The 13,083-nt window shown below is 35.8% G+C and overlaps 1 protein-coding gene across 28 annotated transcripts in view; it reads right to left on the bottom strand.

Moving 5' to 3' along the window:
- ABI3BP (ABI family member 3 binding protein) overlaps positions 1-13,083 on the bottom strand; it is a 131,164-nt gene that overhangs the window by 52,329 nt on the left and 65,752 nt on the right. For 12 of the 28 annotated variants that reach the window (XM_010720294.4, XM_010720238.4, XM_010720225.4 and 9 more), the window contains 9 exons: positions 9,626-9,700; positions 7,326-7,391; positions 6,836-6,898; positions 6,166-6,231; positions 5,678-5,743; positions 3,686-3,760; positions 2,747-2,821; positions 2,147-2,218; positions 888-953 (listed from right to left, as the gene is read on the bottom strand). The exons of 2 other annotated variants lie outside the window; for them this stretch is intronic. In XM_010720294.4, coding sequence (XP_010718596.2) covers positions 888-953; positions 2,147-2,218; positions 2,747-2,821; positions 3,686-3,760; positions 5,678-5,743; positions 6,166-6,231; positions 6,836-6,898; positions 7,326-7,391; positions 9,626-9,700 — 624 coding nt within the window. The remainder of the gene's footprint in view (positions 1-887; positions 954-2,146; positions 2,219-2,746; positions 2,822-3,685; positions 3,761-5,677; positions 5,744-6,165; positions 6,232-6,835; positions 6,899-7,325; positions 7,392-9,625; positions 9,701-13,083) is intronic. 14 more of the 28 variants (XM_085238601.1, XM_010720369.4, XM_085238678.1 and 11 more) reach the window with 9 other exon arrangements.

Genomic DNA, 13,083 nt, shown 5'->3' on the forward strand with positions numbered 1-13,083 from the left:
AATAGTCTCAATTTTCAACACTAATGAAATCACTGGAAGGGAGCAGGAGAAGAAAGAATTCAGTGATACAAAAGAAAGTTGCTGCGCAACTGTATTCATTGCATTCTGTTAACAAAATAGAAACAATTTCATCTAAATGGAAAAAAAATAAAATAAGAAGCAAACAGAAATCTGGAAGTGTTCTTTTCCCTGAAGTTCTGTGAGCTGAAAGAATAGTTAGCTCATGACCGTTAATCTGACATCAAATAAAGCTTAAGGTGGGTATCAGGTACTATAGTAAGTAATTAAATTCAGTTTTATGAAGGAGTGCAATGAGCCTCCTTTCAAAGAAGTTTCCAAATGCTTCAGGGTAGTAGACAAACTAGAAAAGCATATGGTACAGGAAGAACAGACTAGAGTAAGAAATGTGAAGTGACTGAGAAGTGTTTCTGATGCCAAACCAACATTCACAAAGGATTCATAAAAGAGCAGTAGAATAAACAGATCTACATAGTGCCACAGAAATCATTCATTGAGATTTCTAGGATTAACAGTCATAACGCTGACCTTTTACTTAGTCTTTCAGTAATGATTCTAAGGAATTTCTAATGATTTTCTGAGGGTAAAATGTGTTGCTGCTCTAGTAGCAACACTCCCAACAAAATGGAAGATATTCTGCTCTCCAAAAACGTTACTGTACTATAGAACTAGTAAGGTCACAAAAAACCTCAAGTTACTTTTTGTCTTAAGTTCTGAAAAACATACTTCAGGATGATTATTTCCTAACATTTTCTTCTCTAAAGGAAATGGATTATAAACAAATGAATCTATGAGATGAAGTAATTGAGTTCAAGCTGTGACTTGGGCTGCAGAGAAGATTGACCAACAGCTGCGTAAGTATGTATTACCTAAGGTTGCTTTTTGTTGTTCAACAGTCTGAGAAGTTTTAGGCTCTGGAAGTGGGGGTTTTGGAGCTAGAAAACAAAAAAAAAGTCAAGTGAAATTGAACAGATCAAAAATGTTATAATTCCAATAGCTGACTTTTTTAAAAAAATTATTTTAATAGACCTGATAAGCATGCATGAGTCCTGATCTTATGTATAACATCCTACGCTCCTTTTAGTTTGGTTTCCTATGAAACTACACCCTGTATGCTTATGGTTTTGTGTAATAATCTGCTTTTGAGGCTCCTTTCCCATACTTGTGCTGGGGTGGTCAGGGTATTTTTAACCCATTGCTTGCTTGAATAAAAAAACATTACTTTAAAAGCTATGGGAGAAAAGTAAGGAAGAACAGATGAAGGCTGTGACTGAAGAAAAGATCTTGTTCCATAAAATATACCAGAAAATCTATACGGAAGAAGCAACTTCTAAATGCCAAAATCTTGCTGAAAATCTTAAGTCAGAACTAGAAGTTAAGGCATGCAAAGGCAACTCCTGCCTTTTAGTGTTTTGCCTGTTTTTGTACAAGAACAGAGACACTGTAAAGCTCTAGTACTGCACACCATAGTATTTATTGGCCCAGTACCTGAAATACTCAAGAAGGAAAGCTCATATCCCTTAACCCCAAATCAGAAGAAAATGACTACAGGGATATATATTTTTTTCAAATAGCAGAAATGGAAAAAGGATACCACACTATAATAATGCCCCTATGGCCAAAGAATGATCTTCTCACACATATATAAACATTTCCCCTTCTATTTTGAGGTAGCTCTCCTACTTCCCTTGAAGTTACAGTTCCTTTCAGTGAGTTCCTTGAGGAAGATCTTAACAATCACATGAGAAGTACTTTAGTCCAAGTCAACAAACTGTTGTAATTAGCAAAGATGTAATCTTTGCTATATGTCTGCATGGAAGTGGGAGATGGCAATTGGCAAAAGAGATAACAGAATAGTAGAAGTTTTTTCCCCACCATTCATTTAAATTACATTACAAAACCAGAGGCCATATTTATATTTCTGTCACTGGACCCATCAGTAACAAACTGATGAGCTTAACCCTCATTTCTTTTGTTACGCAACATCAAATGATTAATTTCAGAATGATTAATTACACAAGATGTTCGTGTACTGCATAGCTTCTGTCCATTTTAGGAAGTCTGGCTGAAATATTTTTAGCTAACATGCTTCTGTATATCAACTTATAATAATGGTGTGCACAGTTACCAGTTACCACATGCTGTACTTCTGGGATAGCAGACGGTTTCAGTTTAGGAGTAAGTGGTATTTCTTTAGGAGCTGAAAGAAAGAGCTCAGTTTGCAACCACAGTTTAACAAGAGTTTCTCACAACAAACAGCACATGCCACAAATTTACACTGAAAAAAAGATAACTCAGCATTGAATATCAAAGCCATCTGATGAAATTAGAGTTTGAAGTGCAGAATGGAAATGATATTTAAATACTAGAAATGTATGTCTTCAAATCAACTGAAATTTCTCTATGAAAGCTCTGCAGATCAGAGAGAAAGACAGAACATGCGTATGCGTGATGGAAAAAGATAAAACTTACTGAGAAAAGGATGATGGACTTTTTCATGCAAGTTACTGAGAGGCAACTTTTACTGCTCCATGGACAGTAAAACTGCTCTGAACTATGTCCCCATACAGAAATATATCAGAAGGAATCAGTCTAATGGCAATGGCAGAACAAGACTATAACCAGGAAAAACAATAATTTTATGCATGTGAAATGATACGCTGGAAGAAATGCGTTCATATGCGATGAATGGGCTCAAAAATTTTTCACTGGGTGAAAACAACATTACCTAATGTTACCCTTGGCCATTGAAAAGGACGAGAAGTTTTAGGTGTGAAAGATTCCAGAATGGATTCACTTGTTGCTGTTGGAAGAAATGGTGACAGTCATAAGACAGTAAAGAGCTAATGGAAGAAACTGTTGCTTCTTAAGCAAAACCAAATTTGTTTTTATAAGAGTAACATAAACATTTCACTAATGCTTGGACATTTTTTATCAGTTTATCGGTTCAGTACATATTAGAGAGAAATTCAGTCTTTTGAACTTCACAAAGCTTCAGTGACTATAAATCATTGTATTAGTGACATGCAGAAATTCTGGATGTTCTTTTCTTTCTGCCTTTACTGCAGCTGGTATGGGTCTTAATCACTGTCAAGTAAGATTTTGAAGTTGAGCATTTGCACATTTTGAGTTTTGGTCCAATACATAAGGAAGATGTATGATGTAAATTGTAGCAATTTACTGAAGAGGACATGTTGAACAATCAATCAGTCAAGACATTTGAACTATACAGAATTGGACTTGAGAGCTGACAACTGATCCAACTATGATTTCAGTCCAAAAGCACTAAGTGTCCATGACTGTTACCCAATTTCATGTCATTAAAAAGACACTCTCCTTAATATTCTCAGCAAGACGTCAGCAGTAGAAGACAGCCTATAGCATACATCACAGTATTTATATCAGCTGTACTGGACAATAAAAACTGTTTTCTCATAAATTTGGCATATTTTTCAAAATACTGAAGGCACATCAGGAGACTATGAATTGCCATAAGTATCCTAAGTGTGAGAAAGCAACAATGTCAACAACTAAACAGCAATCTAAACTAAAATTTTCAACTGTCAGAGGTCTAATCCAAATGACGACTAGTAGTACAGTCATTTCAGTGAGTTTTAGATCGTGGTCTGAGCTCTGATTAATAAGAATTAGACAGTGTTTCTTGTACCTGGTTCAGTATCAGCTATTTCAGTCATACTAGGTGTCAGAGCGCTTGAAAGAACAGGCTGAATATCACTGAAAGCTATTAAAACAAACAAACAAGGTAATATTACGTATAGTTATTTTTTCTATATGTAGATTTTTCTCTTTTACCTAGTTTGCAATGCAGATGTCCACCCACAGCAAGCATTCCTTACCTTGAAAATGGAGCAGTCTTGATTTAAAGTGGGAACTGAAGTTAGTAGATAAAGTGACAACTGAGGTGGCAGCAAACCAAAGCTATTATTATCTTATGCAGCATGGTCAACATGACTGAATGCAACTCAGAAAATATAGTTATTTTTTTTTCTAACAAATGAGCTGTAAGCACAAAGCACGCACACACACACACACACACACACAAAAAGATAAACATAAAATAATAAAAATTAAATAGGACTTAATTTGAGTGCCTTGTTTTCTATCAAGATTCTCTCAGTGAGCTTTAATTCTCTATAATCTGTGTACATACTCTGTGTACATACACAAGCACTGGGACAAACATACAAAATAAATTTGAAAAAATAACTAAACTATAAGAAAGAGACAATATAATGACATAAAAAATAGTGGAGAAGATATGAATATGCATCTATCAGAGAATATAATAAAGATGCTCTAAGGTACCTAATAAACTTGAAAGAAAAATGTAATATTATTATTAAGCTTTAGGCATTTTTAATTATTTGCTTATTAGTCAAGATTATTTTATCTAAGTCTATCTAAAAGCTCTTCATAGCATTTAACACAGTGAAAAGAAAGACCAGAAACAAGATGAGGTGAGTTTCTCAGTTGCAAGCATGAGCCTCTTGGTAGTAGGCATGAAAAAAAAGATTTCTACACTACCAAAAAAACCCCAACCATTTCAGGATTAACTTCTAACCTTTAAGAGTGAGAAAAAAAAAAAAAAAAAAAAAAAAAAAAAAGAGCCAGAATATCTAGAAACCTACTATTAGTGTGCAATGTACTGGTGCAGAAATTTTAATGTTCCATACTCTATCAACCTGTATACGTCTTCAAATCGGAATCTGCTTATAAAATACTTAATAACCCCATGGGACAGGATACTGCCAGGTCACATGCCCAGATCTCTAACCTTGACAATACGATAGAATCTGCCAGCACAAGCTATTCCCACACTGTCACCAAGTGTCACAGCCAACGCCTTCAACAAACACCAATTTTCACTTACGGCAGTTTCACCTCCACATGGATGTGCCACTCAAAGTAGGCTCAAGAAAAATAAGTTCCCTAAAAGCACAACAACATCTGGGGAAAAAAATTTCATTTTGCACCATTACCAGACTGGCAAGAACCATGAACAGACAAGGCCAGCGTCACCATCAGGTCTCTCAAAAGCCTGAAGGCACACATGCTGTGCTTCACCAAAAGGTGAGAAGAGGCAGCATGTTTCAAGTCCTAGTGAGACACTCAACAGCGGCAGGAAAGCAGAGCATTCCTTTCCAGGAGGTGACAGCATCTCTGCATGCACAGCCGACAGCTGACCACCTGGAAAGTCAATGGTGAAGAACCTGACAGCTGCACCCTTGGAAAAGGAAACACCAAAGGACAGCAGAACTGCACTTCTGGATGCACGCAGAAGGAATTGGTTTCTGAGCAGCGATGTCGCATTTGGGTGCAGCTCAACAGGGAAGGTTGTTCCCAGGATGAAAGGGAACAGTGAAATGGGACCAAAGGCAAGGAACAATAATACACCCTCTGAAGAAGCTGTCATTCGGTCCCCACAGATAGAGCTGGCAAGCAATGGATAAAGCATGAGTTCAAACAGTGCAACTGCTTAACGAGAGTGTGGCGGGTGTTTCTGCAAGCCAAGCCTCACCAACAGATCTTCAGACTCTCCAAGAAAGATGAGAATGATGCTGGGTGTGTTGGGCATGAAGTGTAAATGGGAGCGAGAGAAGCAAGAGAAAAGAGAAAAAGAAGGATGTTTGCTAGTTACCAGTCACAGTTTGTTGGGTCGTCAGGGAGGAAGGAGTGGTGGATTTCAGCCTTGGTCTCCGGGTAGCTAAGATCAAACACAGAAATCACCTTCTCAGAAACCAGCTCCTCACACTGGCTGTAGTCACATGAGTGATATCAAGATGCAGCTATACACAGGCAGATCTAGCCCGGCTCAAAGCAGGCTTCCATTACACACATTACAGCATTACTTCCCCCCACATGACTCGACCCTATCGTCCAAAGGGTACACGTATGCCCAAGAGAACAGAGTAAAGCTAAGAATGCATGAGGCCTGTAGGGTAGGCAACCTCCCAGAAGGGATCAGAAAGATCATAAATGGAGCAATGTCTAGGCAAGAGTCATAAGAGACCCACAGCATCACAGGTCCCCTTTTCGGGACATTAAGCATCTGAACGGGCTCATGTCTGTAGAAAAAAAAGCACTGCACAAATACTCAGAGCAGGAAGGGAACTGCAGGTTATTTACCCTTCATAGTCCTTGTGGCTTTCGGTGAAGCAGTTGAGGTGAAGTCCGGGCCCCTTCTCTGGGTTGCTACAATCAGACGGGGAAATGATCTTGAGATACCTACACAGTCTTCCCCAAACAGGCACATAGAAGGCCTCACCGTTCCCCGTTACACCTGAGAATCCCAGTTCTCCCTTTGCGTTAATCTCTAAGCCAATGAGTAACACGCCTCCTCATCCAACTAGAACTCAAGCGCTCAAGCTACTGAAACAAACAAGGAAAAAGAATAACTGGTGTCCCGAAAGGAAGTTCTGGGACACCTATCCCATGTCGTTAGCAACACCTGTGAAGTAGTAAAGGTATGCTTCTGCCATATTGGAAAACTGCACTCTAGAAAGAAGTTTCAGAACAACAACAACCAAAAAACAAACAAACAAACAAACAAAAAAACCATGGAGAGACACATAGAGAAGGAAGGCATGGCGTGACGGATTCTTTTTGCCAAATGTCCCCGCAGAAAAATGGTTTCCAGGTGATGGGAAAAGTATGGGTTTAAACAACAGAATCATGTAGCTAGCGTTTCTGCAAGACAGGGTACAATAATAAATCTTGGCGTTGCTCAAAGCAGATGAAAATGATGTGAAGTGATGGAAGGGGAAAAGAAAAATCAAAAAGCAAAAATCGTATTTACCCTCCACTCTTCCTTGGATTGCAACATATGGAGAAGTAGGCTTCAGCTTTGGCCTCTCAGTAGCTAAGATCAAACCAGAGAACTGCCTTCAGATTCTAGGGATGAGCAATTTTCTTCAAAGCAGTGCCAGTATGGAGTTTTCAGTATATGAAGGGCATATTACATTCTGCTATTTTACATTAACAGGCGCACTCATTACAGTATTATTTCACTTTTAAATCAGGGTAGCCCTACTGTGTTAATACAGATTGGAAACAGTTAACATTCTAGTGAACTAGGCATATCTAGCAGAAGGTTACTTAGAAGAACTGAGAAGCTTAACAATATATTTGTCTCCTTTTTATTATAAATAAAGGACTGGCCAAATCACTGACACAATTGGCAGTGCCATAAGCATTAAGGATGAGAAGTTTTGCAAAAAATTAAAATTATGTTCTTCATATTTATCTTTTGTGAAAAGGATAGATATTTTAATGGAATCTGTATTTACCCATCACAGTTCTTGTAGTTTCCAGAGAAGGAAAAGAGGTTGAATCCAGGTCTGATCTTGGGAAAGCTAAGGTCAGAGATGGAAATTGTCTTGAAATGCTAAATTATTCCTTTACACATAGGAATACATCATTTTAATCACAGTCAAATAAACCGGCATTTTATTTGTGTGTTTTTTTTCCCCTAATATTGTTTTCTACTGTCAAATAAATAATCAAACTATAAACTAAGATTTCATCAATTAATACGTAGCCAGAATTTCAAATTTCTGCCTGCATCAAATACAGTGTCATGTTTTGGAAATTACCAGTATTTAATATTTACAATAAATTATACTTCTTTATTCCCAATCACTCTTACAAATCTCAACATTGTGTCTAATAAACTGTATGTCTGAGAATAAAAAAGAAAAAAAAATAATTAGGTTACTTAGGTCTTAATGAGATTACTTCAAATACAAACAACTGTATATGCTAACTGTTATAATCTCAAATCATTACTATCATAGTTAATCACATTTTAAACTCTCCTTGAAATTGGAGACTTCACAGAGAAATGTTCATGTTTTATTAAAATGATGAATGTCAGACTAGGCCAGACATGATTTTATCCACTTTCGTAGACATTTTAAGCGCTGGAAACCTACCTACCATCTGGTTTAGAAAAAAACACGGTGCAATTTTCTTTATAGACAAACGTACAAAATAAAAGAGTGGAACTTGGATGTGTTACTCAGTCAATATATAAACAATGACTGCTTAAACTTTCTGCTTAGGAAGTATAGCATAAGTTATTGCTCAGTATGAAAGTCATGGTAAGTGATGAATATTAATATCTTCAAAGAATAAGTGCATAAAACTTAAGTGATCTTCAATTCTTGATTGTAAAAATTCTTGATCAGTTTAAATCTACAACCTTTGCTATTAGCTTGTAATTATAGGCAACTGAACAGCTGCTAAAAGTTTCCTAAAAAATGCACATTTAGTCCACATACAAGAGAGTTCTGGCAACAGTGTGAAATGGACTTTGGAAGGGATTGTCATTACTGAAAGGAAATGAAAATTTTTTCATATAGATACACTAAAACAAGCAGAAACTCAAGCACTGATACAATTGCATTTGTTCCAATTTGTTCTGCAAGATATTCATAAGCTTTAATTTATTTTCTGAAAAAGGTAGAAAAGGAATTCTAAGGAATAAGTCCTGGCAAGGAAGAACAGGAAAAATACCTGTACTTCAGATCAATTATTGTAGATTAATAAGAGTAAGTTACTTAACCAGTTTAATTTTATTGGAATGTGGTATAACAGATTTTAAGAGAGTTTGACAACACCATATCCACCACAGAAGTGACAGCTTGATATCAAGCTGTTACACATACTTTTTTAAATTACAGTGCTATGCAGTTGCTCAAAAAGTTGTACTCAAGCAATGCAACAATTTGATAAGTATGTTTTAATTTCTGTTAGCTTTAGGCCTATGCTATCTCACTTACTAGCAGTAAAGCAAAATGTCTAGCTTAGATCAGTGCTTTGAAGATATTTGAATGAAAGAATTTAAGGATCTGTTCTCCACTCTATGGAACTCTGCACATTTATTCATCTCCATGTGAAATGGATAATTGCACGAACTTATTTAGGGTACCTTTTCTTATATTTTCAGGTCAGTATCATCATCAGTAAAGACTCATTTGCTTCATTTCATGCTGTATTGTACTATCAATGTATTGCAGATTTAGTAACACTTTTATCAAACAAAGAATACTGGATTAAGGGAACAGGTTACATTGGCCAAAACTTACTAAACATGTAAACAGTTTACATTAATCTAGCTGACACAAACAACATGCATGATGCTATGTTGCTCAAATCACTGTCAGCTTGCTATTGATCCTATTATTTCTACAGGACTTAATCAACCCTTTCAACCATTATAACAGTTTTGATAATTGATTTTGACATAATTTATATTAACTTACACTATAACACACTTGCAGTATTGCATATGAAAAAGAGAATGCTACTGTATGTAACAAGACATGCCAAAGCCTATTATCATCAAGCACAACAATGCAGACTTGTAAATATAGTTCAAATGTAGACCAAAGCAATATACTTATTATTTTGCAGCATCATACGAAATTTCCTAAGTTAGGCTGCTATCTAACAGAGAACAAATTAAATATATGGTTCTGCAGTTATTCTAATTCATGTTAACTTATAATATACCAGAAGTACGATAAAGTACCTCTCATAATTTCTATTTAAAAATCTATTTAAAAATCATACGTTCAAGTATTACCAGGTACAGATGACAGCATTTCTTGGATGGTAGATGTTTCATATATTGGAGAAACAGGCTGCTTGCCATCAAACGCTGAAAGAAAATCTAGAATTAAAATGACTTCAGAGGACTTCAGAGCAGTTGTTGAGCAGTTCTAGACAACACTGATGTGATCAAGCAAGGTACCAGCAGCCTTAAAGATAGCTGTGAAATAAAGTGCTACACAAATAATGAAGCTAGCATGAAATAAAGTAGCATCAGTTCAGCATCTCATGCTTGGTGGAATACTTCTGAATGGACTTGAGAAAGTATTCTCTGCAATAAAATTGACTGCACTGAAATGGATGAGTTGGGGGAAAAAAAAATAGCATCACATCAAGTAGCCTTCAAAGCAATGTGTTTGAATCTAGTATTGTTCACGTGATGAAAAGGGATAGAGAAGTTAACAGAATTACATAGTATTTACATATCACATGCTCTCTGGTTTCCATGGAGAGAAGAGATGTGAATCTCAGGACTGGTCCCCTGGGTAGCTAAGATCAAATATGAAAACAATCTTGAAAACTTAAGTGAGGTTAGTCTTCAAATGAAGAAGTCCTTGGCCTCATGTCAGCAAAGCCAAAAGTCCGCATTTCCTTAAGGCTTCTTGTATACACATTATTAAGCAGTATTTGTGCTAGCCTACTCTGTTCTTTGTATTTATTTATTTATTTTTATACAGAGTGTCTAATTTTGATGCACTTACTACAAAGCCAGCTGTTTGCATATGATTTTAAAATTTCACATTAGGAATTAGGCATAAAATGATGAATCACGGCTAAATTCCACCTAAAAACATCATTTCAAGCACACAAGTTGGAAATCCTACACAACTGGCCCAGTGAAAAACCTGTAAACATCCTCTAGGCAAAGAGGTGGAGTAAATACAAGAACTATTTTTGTTTGTACACCAAAGCAGACACAATATGCACATTAAATCCTGTTAGCCTGCATTTTTAAATGCATTCCAGCTTCACTGCCCAATACAAGCATGTAATATCAACCTAAAATAGCATCACAGAATCAAAAACATCCAGCATAACTGGGGGCAGTAGAGACATCCAGTATGTCAGATTTTGTAAAAAAAAAAAAAATCTGACAAATCAAATAGTGATTAAAGAAGAAAAGGGACTATATCACCATTACCAACTGTTGTTTGCAACAAATGTGATATTATGGAATTTGGATGAACAAATATTTCCAATTCAGCACTATTAACAACTACAGAGGAAAAACACAAATAAATCTGAGATATGTCTGCATGTTGATGCCTTTTTCATTCAAGCAAACTAAGCAACCAGAATTCACTCTATCTTCACTTATTTGCTGCATCCTCCAGACTTTTATTCACTTTTGCTGGTATCTTCTGTACCACTCTAATGGGTATACGCCATGATTTTTTGAAGCACAGAAATGTACTTGTCTACTTGTACCTCGTAGTTTGTTGTTCTACTGTGAAAATTTTTCTAGCGTTTCTCTTTTTGGCACAGTCACATTTTTGATTAACAGAAATGAAAAGATCCTTTCCTGAATAATTGTGGTTTGCCATCATGCAATTATACAATTGATTAGTACTGCATATGGCAAATCATTGTCATTGAGGAAACATATCCTCCCCTCCCATGTCTCCCAACTTGGTGTCATTTACCAGCCAAACAATTATTGATTCCATTTTGTCAGCTGTATCATTAAGAAAATAATTGACTAATATTGGGCTTAGGTCTTTCTCCCATGAAATACACTTAAACATATCTTTCTTATTTGACAACCATTTAAAACCACTATCATTCCACATGATTGTTTTCTCTATGTTCATCTACACTATGCAGCCTGGTTTGTGAAAATTTTTCTGTGAAACAACATAATGAAATCTAGTGCTGTTCTATAAAATTAATTTCGTTTCTTGTCTACATCATTAGGTCCACTACAACTTTCCCTAGTAGAAAGCTGTATTGATTTGTCTTTAATATTCTCTTTATAAAGTAATGGAATAGTAAAACATGAATACAGTTTTTTATAAAATGTCTACCTAAGTTTTCAAGACATATAATCAAATAAGGCTGATGGCACTTTGAGGTTACTATTTTTTTCAGATGTTTGAAATCTTGAGAAAGTGGACTACATTTCATCATAAGCTGAAAAGAGGATATAGGCGTGGAGTGAGGTAAGCTCACAAAACTAGACAGTTTTACATTGCCTGACTAGCAGTGAGCAGTTCATGATGATGTAGAAAGCAGGCTAGACAGCAGATAGTCTTCAGAATAGTTAAGGTATGACACATTTTTTTAATAAAAGGACTTGGGTCATACAACTATATAGTTGCCATGTGATTAAAAATTTTATCCTACAATTTCTCTTCTCATTTCTAAAATCTATATAATCAGAGCAGTATCTTAAAAAATTTAAAGAAATTGTTGGCAAATATATGACTGTATACATTTGTAACAATGGTATGGGAAGTTAACAGAAGTTGATATAAAAGATTTAATAAAAAGCTTGCTGCAGAAATTTGGCCAGTAAGCTTAAGTAAGTCTCTGACTGATGCCAAAGTAACGTAAATAATTATTGAATCTATCTTATTTAGCCAGCATTGTCCCTGCATTTGTCATGAAGGGCAAAAGAAAAAATTCTGTAGTTGGTTTCTGGATAGCTAACATCAAATGAGAAAGGACACTGAAGCAAGTTTTTCTAGAAGACAAGATATCAAAGGTAGGATTACCCTTCTTGCTGATGGTTAAATTCATAACCAAGCCAGGTATTGTATTTTCACCCAGCTGCCATAAAGATAATTTAATATAAATACTAAAAAAGATCATTCTTTGGTGGAAAATGGCTTAAGAACATATTTAAATTGTTGTGACTACATTTTAATGAAAAAATAGATGAAAAAAATGAGATTATAATCTCGTTTTCTGTAGGAAATATTACGCAGCCAGCATGAAAGAAGCATGGACAGACTAATTCTATGCATAGCGGTATATGAAAAACTGAAAAGTAGGTGCTCCTGTTGCTAGGAAAACTCATGACCTCTTCAAGTTAAATAACAAGTAACAAGAAACCTAAACTGTCTGATTCTTTACACTGACGGACAATGCTGTGGTAGTTCTGACAAAACACACCACAGAGAGCAATAAAGCCACACCTGATTAGATGTTGAAATTTTTCCATCTAATGAAGATAGCTTTATGTGACTGAAATGACCTTGGATAGAATACAGTTCTCAACTTGAAAAGGAAATAAAAACATTGCATTAATGCAGAGGCAGGATAACTGACAGTGCCACCCATGGAGTATTAACACAGCTGCATCATGTTTGTGTTCAGTATGAGTTCTGTAACACATAAAAACGAAGGCTTTTCTAAATTTACTGATGACAAGAAACTAAAAGAACACTGATATATAAAAAGGAGAAAATAATGTAAAAAAAAGATCTAGGC

The sequence above is a fragment of the Meleagris gallopavo genome, chromosome 1, assembly GCF_905368555.1.
Source record: "Meleagris gallopavo chromosome 1, MGAL_WU_HG_1.1, whole genome shotgun sequence".
Lineage (NCBI taxonomy): Eukaryota > Metazoa > Chordata > Aves > Galliformes > Phasianidae > Meleagris > Meleagris gallopavo.